This window comes from Rhea pennata, chromosome 20 (genome assembly GCF_028389875.1).
Source record: "Rhea pennata isolate bPtePen1 chromosome 20, bPtePen1.pri, whole genome shotgun sequence".
NCBI classification, from domain to species: Eukaryota; Metazoa; Chordata; class Aves; order Rheiformes; family Rheidae; genus Rhea; species Rhea pennata.
The window spans coordinates 6,129,330-6,145,838 of NC_084682.1; the positions used below are offsets into that span (position 1 = coordinate 6,129,330).

Consider the following 16,509-nt stretch of genomic DNA (forward strand, 5'->3'; position numbering starts at 1 on the left):
TTCGCTCACGGAGCCGTCTGTCCTCGCCCTGCCCGGCCTCGCCGCCGCCTCGGGGCAGGGCGCTGCCCCTGGCGAGTCTCGTGGGCAGCTGGAGGCCGGGGGAGGCGCGGCCCCGCCAGGCGCGGAGCCGGGACCCTCCTGGGAGAGGACCAGCGGGCGGCGCCCGTTCTCCGCACCTGCAGCCGGGCCGCCGCCGCAGCCCCCCGGGCACCGAGGGGGCTTCCCGGCCGGGGAGGGGGGGGGGCCCAGGCCCCGCACCCGGGTGCCGGGCTCCCCCCAGCGGCCGCAGCCCGCCGGCGGAGCGGGGGGAGTTGGGACGCAGCGGGGCCCCGGGCGGCCGGGCCGGGCCGGGCCGGGGGTGGGGGCGGGGGGGGCGTTACGCAACGCCGGGGCGCGGTGCCTATACATGGGCAGGCGGCGGCGCTGGGGGCCCCCGCGCGGGCATGACGCGGCGCCGCAACCAGCCGGCTGAGGTCACAGTGACGTCAAAGGCGCTCCGGGCTGTCAGCTGGAATCCGGCGAGCCGCGCTGACGAGGCAGCCGGCCTTAAAGGGGTCGCCGCGGCGGGCGCAGGGCAGGTGGACCCCACAGGGGGCAGGTGAGTGCCCGGCTCGCCCCGCCCCGCCGGGGGCTGCTGACCCATAGCGGGGTTGCAGAGCCCCAGCCCCGCGGGGAGAAGGGGGGCTGAGAACCCCCATCCCCCCCCGGGTGGCCCCCAGCCCTGGGGGGGCCTTCCCTCGGATGGGCCCGGGCTTGCTGGCACTGGGGACGCTGTCCCCGATCCCGGTCCCTGCAGCCGCAGGAGGGGCCCGGCCACCCCGCCGGCTGCGGGTGTCGGAGCCCCGAGGCCCTCTAAGTGCTGAGCCTGGTGGCCGGAGCTGGGGGTGCTGGAGGCCGGGGGCTCGGAGGGCCGCTCCCTGTGGCGCGCCGCGGCCCCGCCGCACGGAGGCGAGCAGCACGCCCAGGGGGGGCCCGCCTCAGCCGGGAAGGCCTCAAACCGCTTTCCGAGCTTTCCCGCTCGGAGGCGGGCGAGTCTCCGTCTTGCCTGAGCAGGAGCCCTTCCCGGGGCTCATCCAGCAGCGGAGCCGGGGTCGGGCTCGGACGGGGCCTGGAGAGCGGGCCGGGCGTGGAGGCCGCAGGCCAGGCCGCCCTGCCGCGGCGAGGGCAGCTCCCACTCGGCAGGCCCTCGCCCAGGCGAGCGCGGCGGCGGGTCCCGCCTCGGCGCTGCGAAGGCCTCCGGGTGCAGGCCGGGCCGCCGCGAGGGCGAGCCCCAGAGCCGCAGCGGGGACCAGGCTCGGCCCCTGCGGAGGGGACAGGCCGCAGCCCCCGGCTGGGGGCATCCCCACAGCGATGGCGGCCCCAGGGCCAGGGGCGACCCCTCGGCCTGGGCGCTCCCACCAGGCCCTGGGGGCGCCAGGGCTGCCCTCAGGGGAAGAGGCCGCGGGGCCTGGCGTGTCGGGGCGCACCCGCTCCCCGCGGCGCGGCGCCGCGGCCCCTTTAAGAGGGCGCCGGGGGCTCTAGGCGGGCAGCGCCGCATGCGGTGGCGGCGGCGGCGCGTGGGAGTCACGTGGGCGGGATGTGGAGCCAGCCCATTGGCCCCCCCCGCCCCCTCTCCGCGCTGCAATCAGCTGTTACTGGGGCGAAGGGCAGGAAACGTCCTTAAAGAGGCACCGGCGCGCCCTCTCCCCCCCGCTCCCCTGCTGCCGCCCCGCGAGAATCGCCCCCGCCGGAGCGGCGGACCCCGAGCTGTGCCCGGGCCAGCTCAGCGCCGCGGCTCCGCTCGCCGTTCTGCGCCGCCCCCTCCTCCCCCCGCCCCGACGGCCGGCGCGGGCCGGGCGCGGCCCCTTTAAAGAAGTTGTCCAGTCATCGCGCGGCCGGCCGGCATTGCCAAGTCATTGGGTTCAGCTGAGTTCCTCCGGCCCCGCCCCCGCCGCGCGCCGATTGGTGCCCAGTGAGGAAGCTCACTTCTGATTGGCCACCAACTTGGAGCAACTTCTCGGAATCGGTCTGTGTCACTAGCATAAGGTCTTAAAGGCGCAGGCGGCGCCTGCCGGAGGTCAAGAGGTGGCGGCCGACGCGGCCCGCCGTCAGCGCCGCGCCCAGCGCGTGGCATGCCCGGCTCGGGGAAGCGGGGGCGGCCGCAGGCAGGTGCCGACGGGCCATGCCCGACCCCGGGCGGCTAGCAGCGAGTGGGCTGCGGCCGGGTCTGCGGGGACTGGCCCTTTAAGAGCCGCCCCCGCATAAATCCGCTCCCTCGTTTCACCCTCTTGAAAATGCCAACTCACAGCACGCGGGGCATGCCGGGAGCGCTCGTGCGGCGCCGAACTACAGCTCCCGGCATGCCCCGCGGCGGACACCGCCCAGCCGTTTCCTAGGCAACCGCCGGTGGCTGGTTGGACAGGGCCCCGGCCAGTGCCCCGCCGCGGGGATGGGCGGGGCGGGCCGCTAGCTCTCTCCTCCCATTGGCTAGGCGGCGGGCCGTGCTGGGCCGCCACTGGCGGCGCCGAGCGGCAATCAAGGCGGGGGTGGGCGAGGCGCGGGGACGCCGTGCCGCGGGGGGGGCGGGGCGCGCGCCGTCCGTGCCGGGAGGCGATTGGCCGAGGGCGGAGCCGGTGGGTGGCTGCGTCATGACTCCACCAGCTGATCCGAGACGGGAGCCGGCGAGCGCGAGGCGCGGGGGGAGGCGGCGGCGCCGCTGCAGCGGGGCGACGCGACGCGACGGCGAGGCCGCAGCGAGATGTCGGCGGGCGCTCAGGTGGGTCCGGTAAGACCGCGCCGCCAGGGGGCCGAGGTGGGGGCGGGCGGGCCCCGCGCGGCGCCGCCGGTGCCCCGGGCCGGGCAGGGCGGGGGGTCGAGCGCCGCCGCCGCGCTCGGGAGCCCCGCCGGCGAAGGTCACCTTCCCCCGGGCGGCGAGGCGGCGGCGGGCCGGGCTCGCCCCGGCGCGGCGCCTCCGGGGCTCCGCGGGCGCCGCCCTGGCCCGGAGACCTCGCCCGCGGTGGGGGGGGAGGGGGCTCGGGCCGGGGCGCCGCCCCGCTCCGCTCCGCTCCCCTCCGGTGGGTCCCGGTGGGGCGCCTGGGGCCGCGGCTGGGGCCACCTCGCGGCGGGCGGCGGCCGCCCCGGGGGTGACCTTCACTCCGGGGCCGGGCGGGGCAGACTTTGCCCCGGGGCCGCTCCCCGCCGTGGGCACGGACCGGAGCATCCCGGGGGGGGGGCGAAGGGACGGGGAGGGCGTCTGCCCCTCCGGCGGGGGAGGGCGGGCCGGCTTTACTGCGGCCGGCGGTGGGGCTGGCTTTCTGCTGGGGGGAGCCGGCTTTACCGGGTGGGGGCATGTCAGAGGAGGGGGAGGTGGCCGGTTTAACCGGGAGAGGGACCCTCGGTTGGGGAAGCCTCGGTTTTATTGGGGGGGGGGGGTTTCAGAAATCATAGCTGAGCCCCTATTGCTGCCCTCCCTGCAGCCCGTTGCAGGCGGGGCCCCATGGTGCTGGGGGTCCTCCCGGTACAGGCCAGGCCCCCGCCCTGCCCTGCAAGCCCCAGCACCGGTGGGGCCCGGCGGCTCGGCAGCGGGTGCTGATTCATGGGCCGGCGGGGGTGGAGCAGCGGCGGGACCCCAGCGGAGCTGCGCGCTGGAATCCGGACCAGATGTACCCGGCACGCCAGGAATGCGCGGCATCCCCGCCAGGCCTGGCGCCGGCCCAGCCGCCGCGCTGTGCCCCAACCCGCCGCTGCCCGCCCGCGGCCCCGCGTGCTGCTGGTGCCACCCGCAGACCCCCACCACGATGCCCAGCCTCGGCCCTCCTGGGGTCTGGGCTTCCCCTGCCGCTGCTGGAGGCACGAGGCCAAGCAGGCGCCCAGGGCCTGGCAAGATCCCAAATACCCTTTGGGGTGATGCCAAAGGGAGGATGCTCCGGGGGAGCCGCGTTAGCTGCTGTGTGGCCCCCTGGGTGAGAGGGGCTGGCTCTCCCCTCAGCGAGCGTGGCTGCTTGGGAGGTCCGAGCCGGCTGTAAATGCCTGGGAGTTTCCCAGAAATCAGCCCCGCAGCTGAAGTGCAGACAGGGCCGAGGCTGAGCAGAAGAGGGTTTTTCCTAGGAGGAGGGGGAAGAAGTGGGGTCCCAGGCCGGCCCGTGGGCTGTGTTGCTCACGTTCTTATAAAATGACATGAAAAAGCTCCGCTCCCTGAATTCCCCTGGTGGTCACTTGGCAGCGGAGGCCTGATGAAGTGTCTTCCTTGGCAGGCGGTGGCTGGCCCCCGGCCAGGTGGGACCCAGCCAGCCGAGATGCCTGAGGTGAGCAGCTGGGGAATGCCTTAACCTGTACCTGGTGCCACTGTCCTGTGGCTGCAGCAGGCCCCGAGAGCTGGCTGCCTCTGGTGGCTTCGGTCCTTGCCTTGGCCTTCCTGCTAGGGCCGCTCGTTCCTGCAGGAGCAAGTTGTCTTATCTCTGTTTTCCAGCAGAAATGGCCTTGATTTTTTTTTTCCCCTATGTGTTGCTGGCATTTGGTAAGTTTTAGGGCTTGCTGCGAGTGTCGGAGCAAAAGCACCACCTGATTTGGGAAAGGGGAGGGATGGCTGATGTCAAGCCTGGGGAAGGGTCGAGGGCAGAGCTGTCTCCAGGTCTCCTGTAACAGTTTTGCAGTAGCTTGCTGCTGTGGCCCACTTCGTGGCCACTCTCCTGCGAGCGCCCAGCACCGAGGAGCTTCCACAAGTGAAGGAGGAGGCAGCAGATTGGTGCTTGGTGCTGAGGAGGGGGTGAGGAGCTGGGTTGGCTCTCCCCGCGGCGGGCGAGGGGTCTGGGTGCCGTTTCAGGCTAGCAGTGTTCAATCCTGGCTCTGACGTGTGTGTTTCTTTCCCAGCTGCTCCCCGGCTGCCGTGCTTCTGGCTAACCAGCACCAGTTCTTCAGTGGCAAGCTTTATGTCCTCCTCTAGTAGCTAAAGCTGCCAGTTGAAGAACTGTTGAATGTAGCCACTCTCTTCTTGTCGCTGGGCTGTTGGACATCAGCTAGATCCGTGTCCTGAACAAGATGAGATGAGCGAGTCTGCAGCATCTGATGAATTAACCCTTCTGCGGGCTGAGGATGGGCCCTGCTGGGAAGAAGAACTCTCCTTGCAGCCTCCAAACCGAGCCTCGGCAGTGGGAATGCTGGAAAGCCGTACTAGCAGGGCTGTGAAATGGGGAGTGGGGTCACCACCATGGGGTGACGCTTAACCAAGAGAACTAGAGAAGACCGTGACAGGCATATTAAACTCTGTTTTACTGTGCAGTACCTTTTAGGAAGTCTGTTACCCACAGGATCCCCAGGCTCAGGACCTGCCTGATGGGGAGGATGTGGTGGATGTGGTCTTTGTGGGGCAGTGGGGAGGTTGTTATAATGTCAGAGCACTCTAGCCCCTGCCAGCGCTGCACCAGGGCAGTGCCTCGATGCCCAGAGGGAAGACGGTTGGCTTCTGGGGCCCCCTTGGTTTGGCACGAGCAAAAGGGGCTGACCTTGGGTGTTGCACTGATCAGCCCAGGGCGCAGCTAGCTTGCAGGACTGACTGGCCACCGCGTGGAAGAGTGGGGGTGGTCCCACAAGCAGCCTGTGAGCATCTAATGGCAGCGCTCACAGATGGATGCGCGGGAGGCATCACGGTGGGTTTGGCTTGGGTGCTGATGGGTGAGGAGCGAACGCCCCTTCCCAGGTGAGCAGGGGCCCGCAGCAGCCCCTCGGGAGCCTTGCGGCAGCACGGCAGGATGGGGCCGGAGGGGAGGAAGGGGCCTGGCTCCGGAAACACAAGCTGCCCTTGTGCGGGTCGGCGCTGGGTGTGGTGGAGCCAGGCTGTGCGCGGCTGACTCAGAGCACAGTCACGCACTGCCCCAGCCGTCTGTTCCAGGAACCGGCACCCCGGCTGGGCGGCCCCGTCTGCAGCCGGCTCTGCGGCAGCGCCAGGCTTGCAGGTATTTGGATGGAGTGGGCTGGGCATCGCAGTGCTGGCAGGGGTCTGGGTGAAGCTTTCTGGAGGCATCTGTGTTTTAGGCTCCGTTTCTCTGTTGGACAGAAGTGGAAAGGGGGATGTGAAGGGGACTCAGAAGCTGTTCTCTGGGGATGGAGATTTCCCCTCTCCGCCCTGCACTGGGGAAAGGGTGGGAGGGAGCAGTATAACTCGCCACGCAGGTTGGGATGGCCAAAATGTCTATGCGCAAGTGCTGTGAGGATGGAGAACAGTCCCTCGAGGCCCTTCCCTGCGCTGTGTTTGGGGGAGGATTTCTCCTTGCTGCATCTCAGCCCCCTTCCCAAGCATCTCTCCCAGGTCAGGCCACTGGGTGATGCAGCAAAGGCCGCCGCTGCCGGAGCGGCTCCCAGCCCCGTGCAGCCGGGCAGGGCTCCCCGGGCGCCCCTGTGCTGCTGGAGATGGCCTCCCCCCGCAGGGCTTGGGGACAGAGCAAGGCACTGCCTGTGCCACCGGCTCCCAGGCTGTTTTGGTGGCCGGGAAGCAGAGGAGGGTCTGGATGCTAGTGTTTGGCGTAGCCTGACAGACGGATCGCTGCCTGTCCTAGACCGGAGGGCGCACAGGGAGAAATGCTCCTGTGCCGAAATTAGTCTCAACTAAACTTTGCCTGTCCAGGCTGCAGGTGCCCAGGGCAGGATTGCTACCAAATTTTGGCACACAGCAACGTGCAGAAAGTAGCCTGGTGTCCGTTAACTCTCTGGTGTTGGGCTGGTGACGAGGGAGCACACCTTAACCGTTCCTCATCCTGGAGCCCTTCGTTTCAGCCTGTCTGATAGAAAACTGCTCCATTTGACATGTTGATGGTTACCAGAAGCTGAGTTTTTTCATGGTTACTGCCACCCAGAGAGAGCAGAGTTGCTGAGCCCACTCGGATCGATCGCTGTTCGGAAAGGATCGTGGAAAAACACCTCCGCTTTGATCCAGAGCCAGTGTCTTCCGCAGCAGCTGCCTCGTCGCTGTACTGCAAGTTCGTACGGAGTAGCTGGCGCCTGCTCAGCGTGCCCTGGAGTGCACGGAGGGGCAAAAAATAGTAGTTGTGCGTGCAGGATGGCCCGAGGGCAAGGAGGAGCAGCTCCTGGCCACGCTTCCCAGCCCCCATGGGTGCACTGCCGCAAGGTGCTGGCAATGCTTGATACGGAGGGGAGCCGCACGCCGCTTGCACTGGTGTCCCTGCCCCTGCGTGCCTTTACCCGCAGGCAATGCTCCGATCTGCTCCTTCCTCCTGTCACCACGCAGGACTGATGTGCTCTACCGAAAGCATGGTTCTCTTCCTGGCGAGACGTGGCTGTCTCGGGGCAGAGAGCTCCCCTGAGCAATTCAACAGCATGAAGCCTGCTGAGGTCAGGAAATGCAAAATGCAGTATTTCAGGTGAACTTCGTGTGTCAGGTGCCAGAGCAGACATGGTGATGCTGTTCTCGTTTGAAACGTACATTCCTCATTTGCTGAGCAAACAGGCTCTGCTATGCTTAGCCTACATCCATTCTAATAGCAGAGGGATTTTAGGCTGACAAAGTAGTTGTCCCTCTGGGAACTTGCCCTGCTTTCAGAGCTTACCCTTCCTCTCACAAGGGCCATGTGATCGGTGAGTAAGTGCGGTGTTTGCAGTGTTTCCTGCAGAAAGCACAGACTTGCTTACTGGTGCTTTGCAAAATCTAGTAACTCCTTCCTCTACTAAGGAAGCACTGAGGCTGTGCTTCCTGCAGCATCCGGCTGTCTCCCCAAAGCGTCCCCCCACGCGCAGACACCGCAGGAGAAGGGACGCCACGCGGGGCTGGTGTGTATGCTAGCAAGGCTTGGATCTCTCTGGCTGCTCTGAGGTGGTGGGAAGTGCTCTCTGTGGTAGCTAATGCAATATTCAAGACTGCTGTAGCGATGCCAGCAGGTGCTGTTCACTCAAAGGTCGGATCTCAGCCGTCTGTCCTTAGGGGTAAGAACTCGCACTGAATACCTTGCACGAAGGCTACGTAGTTCCCAGCTGTGAGAGAGCAGCTTGCCTTGGCTGCGGCTCCCCTTGCTGGGAAAACATGCTTTTGGAAAGCAGAAGGTCAGTGTGACCGGCGTGCTGAATGAAAGCTCCCTGCCAACAGCAAGCTGGGGGCAGGGGGTGGGTAGAGCTGGTGTATTTACGGGCTTACGGCCTTCTCTCGCCACTCAAATCCTCAGCGGAGCAGAGCTGAGCTCCAGGGCTCTGGCACCCTCCCCTTTGTCCAGTGTAGCAAATCTCACTCAGAAGAGAGGGGAAAAGTGCTGCTTTGCTTTGTCCCAGCTTTCTTTGGCTGTGGTGTATAAGTGAGCAGCCTGAAGCCAAGGGCTGACTGCAAACAGAAAACACAGGAACTGGGATCAACTTCGCTTCGCTTATGCCTTTATTTCTCCTGTGCCAGGATGGGAGGGTGTTGAGCTGAGAAGCGGTAACACCTGGCTGGCTCTGTGCTCTTCATGGCGGTGCATATACTGAGCTCAGGTGTGTGTCAGCCAGGGTATGCTGGTAGTATCACAGGCCCTGAAAACAAGAGGGGCACTGGAGACTTGCAGTAACTCATCTTGATTTCACATGTCATGAGGGGAGAGGGGGTGTCTGCTTGTGTGGGGAAAGCAGTGCAGAGTGGCCCAACAACTTGGGGTGTCACTTACTCTGCCTCTTCTTTAGAGATTTGTAATCCTGAGTATAAAACTTCTGCAATCAGAGACACCATGGGGTCATAGTTTAGGCTGGCGGCTGCAACCACATAGCCATCCCTGAAAGAGAAAGCAGAAGAATGTGGATCTTGCCAGAGCAAATAACTCTGCGTGGCAGCATCCCGGTGCTGCTGTGGGTGTAGGCCAGCTGTATATCAGAGCCATCAGGGCAGGACAGCTGATACTGCAGCATGCATGGCAACTTGCAGCAGACCACCTGGTGCTGCTGAAGGCTGGGCACCGAGTCTGAAGGCAGTGGGAGAGGGAGATGTGTCCCTGGCTCCCTGCCTGGCTGGTGTCTCTGTCCCAGGGAGTGCTAGCCTCTCCCAATTTGGTCATGGGGCCATGCGGCATCTATCCGATCTCATGGAAGCTGCTCGAAGCTCGATCTCTCCTCCTTGCCTGTCCTGCTTCATTTTTCTCTCTGTGCTCTGAAATTGTTTCACTGCCAGTCCAATGGCTGGTGGTCCCCTGGGCTGTGTAGCCACAGGAGGGTGACTTGGAGCTGTGTCCATACCAAAGAAGGCTCTGCAGGTTGTTAGGGAGAGGATTGGGCCCTGTTCCCTGAGTACTGCTGTGTCAGGGTGCAGACTGCCTGCAGGTTCACTCACTTGATGTAAAAGATCAGGAACTTCAGTTGCTCCAGGCTGCCCTTCACAACAGTGTCCGTGTATCCCTCCCCGCAGCCTGTGAGAGAAGTCATTGCAGCTTGCTCAGCGAGCTCCAGCAAGGCAGCTGCCACTGTCACCACAGTCCAACAGCGAGCGCAGGCAGGGGAGATGGGACCCCCTGGGCTGGGGCTGCGGCTGGGACGGGGATCAGGAGTGAGTTTGGAGGCCCCAGGCAAGCTGAATGGATCAGGAGGTGGAGGACTGTGTCATGACCCTGAGCCTCTACTCGGCTTGGAGAGGGAAGTTCTCCATTTGCAATTTCTAAGCCACTAGAGATCAGCAAAGAACAAGGGCTCTGTGTATCTTGTGGACCCACATCTCAGAGACAGAGCTCATAAACCCACTGTGGCAGTGCGTGCAAAGCTTGAGCTGCTTCTGTAACTGCGTCTGCCCACAGCCTGCACAAGGTCTGCATATTTATAAACCCCAGACCCAGCAATACCCAAGCAGCTCAGCTAGGAGGCAGTTCAGCTGTTCTCATCTCTTTGCTCCCTCCTACCTGCATAGCGAATGCTCTTCCCAAGCATTGTAGTCCAGAAGAAGGGGACGGTGTGCAATTGCTTCTGTTTCTTCAGCATGTTTAAGGCAGCAATGTGACCTGTGATGACCCAGCAGAGGAAATATTTTTGTTTCTTGTAGATTTTCAAAAAGTTGCTGAATTTTAAGCCTGCTCATCTCAACCCCACCTTCTGGCTTCTTGGTGCCCGAAATCACTTGTGTTAAGAGCTGATGTGGGTGGAGCACTTATATGCCTTGGTCTGGACTCACTGAAGACTGGGTGAGCAGGTGCCTGGAGAAGTCTCTCTCCCCTCCTCTCTCACACTGGTGCTGGCTCCATGTAAGCTGTTTGTGAGGAGCCAGGCTTCTGCTCAGCGATCAGTTTACTTGCAAGGGTGTGTAGCTAGCTCATGAGGCTTGTGTGTGGGCCGTGGACCCTTCTGCCTAGCTTTGGCCTTTGGATATCCATCCAGCAGGTGGGGCCCCCCTGCATCCTGTTGTTGTCCCTTCAGCCCCACCTCCTGGATACCCCTTGCCATGGGGAGCTAAAAGCAAGGCAGCTCCTTGTCTCACCGTGGGCCTCAGCCACCTGCTGGTGATGGATGCTGGACAGTTTCCCACTGAGCAACGCTACAGGAAAGGAAACCACATCACCCGCAGCAAAGACATTTGGGATGTTGGTTTGCATGTGCTGAGGGGACAGAAGACAGTTAGTGCAATTACAGGGGCAATGGGACTGGGTGAGGACTCTGGACACCCAGCTGGCACTTACCAGATTCACCACGATGGCACCACTGCTGTCCCTGGCAATGGAGGTGCCTTTCAGAAATGCTGAGCTGGGAGACACCCCTGTAGGAAAAGGAGCAAGGGCACACGCATGCAAAGGCAGGGAGGAAATTTGGCCTAGGCCCCTACAGCAGGCACATGCCTTTGGTGTCTGTTCGGTCTGCCTGGACCAGAGCAGCTAGCAGCAGTGACCAGTGCTTGGGCTGGCGCTGAGCTGATCCAGGGGCAATAAAACCAGGTCACAGAACAAAGCATGCTCTGATAACACAGCAGTGACCTACAGAGCTCAGCAAATGTGCCAAAGCCAAACTCGGAGCTTGCCTCCTGCCAAGTGAGTTGACTTTTTCAGGTGTTTAGGGCAGCAGGAAGGGCTGGATAATACAGTAAGAAAGGGATTGCAAGGAATGGTGTGCATTGGGAATGGACTGGAGTGCTCTAGGATTGCTGTTTGCTTTCCCCATCTCCTGAACTGCCTCTTTCTCGTTACTGGAGTCTCTTACCTATTCCAACCACCACCACATCTACAGGTATTTTCTTTCCACTGTCCAGAACAGCCTCTGCGACCTAAGAAGCAAGAATTATTAACAAAGGGTAAAAATTCTGTCCTAATTCCCACAGCCTCCCAGTTGCCTGGTTCTTTGCTTTCCTAGGTTCAGATCTTGACTTTAAACCACTTTGTCCAACTGACATGTTACTAAGAATTAAGAGAAAATGAAGATGTTGCCTCTAATGTATAAACATGTGCTGGTGCCCTTTCAGCCCAGAGTTGCATGCAGTGAGGGTCTGGACATGAGAAGAGAGAGCCTAGGCGTATACCTCAGTTTGGGGGTTTTCCCCTTAAAACTATCAGTTTAGGAATCACAAGGGCATGACTGACCTTTCCATCTTTTCCTTTCAGCTCAGAGATTTTTGTTTTCATGTAAAACTTCACCCCTTTGTTTTGCAACATCTGAAAAGGAAGAGGATGCTGGTATGAGCACTCACTAGGAAAGTCGAGGCTGGTAAAAACAGCAGTACCCAGTCACAACCCAGGCAGGGAGCTTAGCTGCTGCTTCAGGCTGCAGAGAGGGTTCGTTTCCTCATCTCCCAGCTCGTGCAGGGCACACTGGAAGCTCAGCTTGGTTTTGCTCAACTATGCTGGTCAGGACCAGTAAGTGAGGTGGGCTTAGGGATATAGCTGAGCCGGGAAAGATGTGACACTTGTGTGAGGGAGATTGGGGCCAGCCTTGTATGCACACCTCACTTCAGTGAGCTGTATGTGAGAAAGGTGGCTAAACACGTAAGGTTATGACTCAGAGCAAGGGCTGGATTTCCTGGGCTGGTGCAGATCATAAGGCTGTTTGGATGGTGTGTGTTCTCTGTCCTAGAAATGAATACCAGATTTCCTAACCTTCATGGTAACACCTCCAACCTGAGAACCCAGCACATCCTGAAAAGGTAACTCCTTTTTCTCCACCACTGAGATGGCAGCAGCCTTGTCTGAGAGGAAGGCAGCTATCTCCATTCCTGCAAGCAAAGGGCATGCCCAAGGTGAGTTTGCTACAAGCATGAACCTGCACCCTCCTCCTTGGAAATCATTTCCCCTTCTAGATGAAGAGAACAACTCTAATGTACTGCCAGCACTAAACTGCTCTTCTATGCATTTCTGGGATGATATATTTAGCCTCCTCCCCACCATCCTCCAATTCTCTGCTCTCATGCATTGTTGACCCAGATATTAGGAACTGCAAAGAAAAGCTCCTGACTGTGTGCAAAACAGCCCCCTTTCCTTGCCTTATCCCCTTCCTTTTCCAGTGCTTCTGGGGAGTCCAGATCCCTCAAAGGACAGTAGCCTTTTCACAAACTCCTTTTCGTAAAGACCTTTCCACATTTCCCTCTGTTTAGGTCCAAGAACTGTTTACACCTCTAGAAGTTTCTGGCTATCAGAGGAATACTGCATGCTGGGTAATGCATACCCCTCTAGCTACAGGACTCCAGGGAGGGACCAAGCCAGGTAGCCAAAGAACATCCCTTCCCTGGGGGCCCTTCGTTAATCTGTGCACACAGCAGAAGTGAATTTCAAGGCTATTATTAACGACTTGATATCCACCCCAGCTTGGTACCTATGAACGAAGCTCCTATGATCATCAAGTTCTTGCCAGTTGCTAGCTCTAAGATTTTGTTAGAGTCTTCCGGGGTTTGGAGAAGACATATGTTCTGCAGGTCTGCGCCTGGGACTTCAAGGGTGATGGGGCTGAAAGACAGATGATCCAGATATGTGTCGTGATTATAAATGAAACGGGGAGGAAGAGAGGCCACACAAACCTATGCAATCCCTTAGCCATCTCATCCCACCCTATCCTTTTATCTCACCCCCTATTCCCATTCCTCTCATGGGCCTCTAAAGTGCCTGATGCTACTGAAGAGCCATCTTGTCCTGTCAGAAATCTTGTGCATGGCAAGTGTTTTGTACACTCACTGGCTGCCTGTGGCAATGAGCAGGTGATTGTACTTCTGGGAGGACCCATTCTTGAAGCGGACCTTCTGCTTCTGGAAGTCCACTGACATTGCCTGCAGGAGAAGACAGGAGGCAAAGATCAAACAAGCATCTCTGGTCGACACCAGCACTGCTGTCCTGCATGTCAATCTGTTCTGCTTGCTTGTGACCGAATCTCCTATATTCGAACACCAAGGTACGACAAGAAAATGTTAGGGTCCTGTTTCTCACTTTCCACAGGTGTTAGGCTTTGGGAACACTAAACATCACAGCACTAAATCTGGGTCCTTCTACGGGGTGCATGGAAGGCTAGTTTCAGAGGTGACTCTTTTTGCATGTGATGGGCACAACTGTCTATGTATAGTGTAGATAGACACTACACCCAAAACACACACAGTCTCTAGCACTGGCCTTGGAGTGCTGTCCCAGGAGATAATGTGTGTATTGAAGCAGAGCCCTGCTTTCTGGAAATGTAACATTATGCCTGCAGATGTGGGCATCCCCTCCACACAGCAGAGACAGGAGCATTGAAAACCCTTCTGAGCTGCTCTCACACCTCTTTCTCTGTCCAGAGCTCTATGCCACGAGCATCAAGGAATTCAGGTGTCCTCAGGTAGATGTCCTCAGCCTTCAAGTTCATCTCCTGGGAACAAAACAGAAATGTAAAGTGAAGCACTTCTTCCTACTGTCAGTGACACTCTTGCAGTGTTTACAGGGAAGCATGTTTGCATAAGAGGAAAATTCTGCACTAGTGACTCACAGCTGCTCACACTGCCCCATCCCCATCATCTTCCTGTCGCCCCCTCAAAAAGCCATCAAAACAGCTCTAGCAGGGAAAATCCATCTGAAGGGGACAAAACCTCTAGCTTATGGTGGACTTTGATGAAAGACTTTCTGAGACATTAGCTGGGAAGTATACCCTCTTTCCTCAGAGGTATCTCAGAGATCTGGCTGGCTTGGCAGAATGGATCATTTCGTCACTCAGCCTGGTCCTGAATGCGGGTCATGCCCCTGATTCACACACGATACCTGGCACAGTTCTTCCCTTTCCGCACACAAACCTTGCTCAGTTTAGTCTTGTCATACGGTATGTGTTTCTCTTTGGTGGCCATGATGATCCTGCCAGTGAAGCCCTCCTGGCGAAGTGTTTCTGCACAGACTAGGGCAGCCACACCTACAAGAGGTGCTCAACTCAGCCCCCCTACACATCACTGTGGGCGAGGAGGGAAGAGGAAAGCCATCCCTGGAGAAGAGACTGGCAGCTCCCAGCATCTGTAGGGAGGGCAGAGTACAGACCACATCACTGACCTCCCCCCAGGAGCAGCACTGTGTCTTGGTTGAGAAGGCACCGCTTGCTTGTGTCCTTCACTCTCAGGCTGCTTTCAAGATCCTAGAAGAAAGTGAGAAATACTGAAATCATATCTAGCCCAAGGTGCTGGTTGTGCTTAGTGATGGCGGGTAAGGTCAATACCTTCTTTTTTGCTGTAACGAACACCTTTCCATTTTCCACTGTTACCTGAAGGGATGAAAGCAGAGTGCGTTTCAGCGCCGTGCTCGAGGCGTGGTTGCAGGAGCGCTCCTGAGCAGCTCTGCTCGAGCCAGCATACTGCTCCATGCTTTCTGGGCACACAGGGAGTGAGGGCATGGGCAGGGGGTCTGGCTTGGTGCTGCTGCTAGTGCGGGGTAACAGTGAGCTGCCACGCAGTTTAGAGCCTGGAGGGAAAGGTCTGGGACACAAAGCTAGACACCCCCTGGGAAGAAGCAGGGTGAGGGAGTCCAGCTCTAAGGAGCAAGGATCAGGTGCCGCTGGGTGTTCGTGGTGGCCCCGCTCCACTCAGCTGAACATCGGTCTCGGTGATGCCAGGGCGAGCTGTGGCAGCTCCTGTTGGTGCCAACGAGCTTGCTAGTTTTTCTCCTCATCCAGGACCACTCAGGAAAAGGTACCAATCTTGGTTTTGTTTTGTTTTTGTTTGTTTGTTTGTTTGTTTGTTTAACTTTCCTCTCCCAAAAGAGCTGTGCTGGCTCTGCGGCATGCAGGAGTGCCAGGGGGTTATGCGAACCGAGGAAACCATCCCTCGAGCAGCAACGCGTACCCAGAGCGTGGCGTTGGGAAGGGCGCCCCGAGCGCTCGCGGGAGCGAGCGGGGGAAAGCGGGTGGAGGTTTGCAGCATGAGGGGGACGCGGGCACGGCGTCACCTTAAAGCGGGGAAGACAGTCCAGGGCAGGGTACTCCTCGATATCGCCGGTTTTGATGTTAAAGCAGGCGCCGTGCCAGGGACAGCGCAGCCGGTTGCCTTTCAGGACGCCTGCGATTAAAAGGAATAAAACCCCGCGTTAGCCGAGTCGAGCCGGGGGCTCTCGGCTGCGGGGCGGGAGGGGGGGCATTACCTCTGCTGAGCGGGGCGCCATAGTGGGGGCACCTGCTGCCCAGGGCGCTGAACTCGCTCCTGTTCCTCACCAGCAGCACGGTGTGGCCGGCCACCTCGGCCTCCCGGAGCCTGTGGGAGAGGCGGATGGGGAGGTGTGGGGTGGCCAGGGCTGGGGGACGACATGGCGGCGCGCCCACGACATGGCGGCGCGGTCGCCATGGCGACGCCTCCCGGCCTCCCGCCACCGCCGCCGCGGCCACCACAGGCCTCATGGCGCGGGGCTGGGGCCTCCCGTGGCCCGGCACTCACTCGCCGTCCCTGATGTCGGCCTCCTCGCAGACCTCGGCCGTGACGGTGTCTCCACAGTCCATGCCGGCGGGGCCTGCGGGCAGGCGGAGGGACGGCAGTGATGGCGGCGCCCGGAGTGCGGCCTTCCTGCTCCCCAGCGCCGGGGCGCCGCCGCCGTTCCTCCTGGCCGGCGGCAAAACCCCGAGGCTGCTCCTGGGCGTCCAGCCGGAGCAGCGATGACGCTGGGGAACGACCCGCACAGAAAACATGCATTTCTCCACTTTTTTTTTCTCCCTTTATCACCAAATTTGAAGCCCGTTCTGCAGTGCCAGGGTTTTTATGGGCGCTAGCTGCCATAAATGCAGGTAAGCCCTGCCTTAGACAGCTTCCCACCTAAAAAAATTAGGCAAAAAAACTCATTATTGGTGTTCCTCCGGCCTTAGCAAGCCGTTTGTTAGCCACAGCTGTGGGGAAAGGTTGCTTTCCTCTCTGTTTCAGAGGGAGAAAAAAAAAAAAGGAAAGAAAAGCCAAGCACAAAAGGCTCTGTGTCGGAGGCTGCGTTGGTGTTCGCAGAACAGGCGAGAAAAGAGACGCCGCGAGGTGCAGCACCAACAGCTCGCTGCCGTGCCGCGCGCCGCGCCGGTGCCGTCCGCCCTCCCCTCCCCGGGGAAGCGCCCGCAGCTACTCACGCGCTCCCGCCGCCCGGCCGCAAAGCCCGCTGCCGTCCGGGCGCTCGCGGCGAGAACGCGCCTGGCCGC

At 60.6% G+C, this 16,509-nt stretch overlaps 1 protein-coding gene and 1 long non-coding RNA gene across 2 annotated transcripts; one reads left to right on the forward strand and one right to left on the reverse strand.

The window, feature by feature from the left end:
- The first annotated feature begins 2,668 nt into the window (after positions 1–2,668).
- LOC134149503 (uncharacterized) lies at positions 2,669–5,261 on the forward strand. The gene is made up of 2 exons (XR_009960451.1): positions 2,669–2,755; positions 4,849–5,261. It is a non-coding gene; the product is annotated as an uncharacterized LOC134149503 (long non-coding RNA).
- A 3,353-nt stretch (positions 5,262–8,614) lies between these two features.
- Positions 8,615–15,834, reverse strand: LOC134149588 (apoptosis-inducing factor 3-like). Its single transcript, XM_062592825.1, has 17 exons — positions 15,773–15,834; positions 15,483–15,592; positions 15,291–15,400; positions 14,566–14,610; positions 14,403–14,484; positions 14,156–14,268; positions 13,651–13,737; positions 13,077–13,168; positions 12,721–12,851; positions 12,009–12,124; positions 11,496–11,567; positions 11,119–11,182; positions 10,605–10,681; positions 10,406–10,523; positions 9,834–9,932; positions 9,275–9,350; positions 8,615–8,723 (listed from the first exon to the last, which is right to left on the reverse strand). Exons 1-17 carry the CDS (start codon positions 15,832–15,834, stop codon positions 8,615–8,617), a joined length of 1,563 nt encoding a protein of 520 aa, XP_062448809.1.
- Positions 15,835–16,509: the final 675 nt, after the last annotated feature.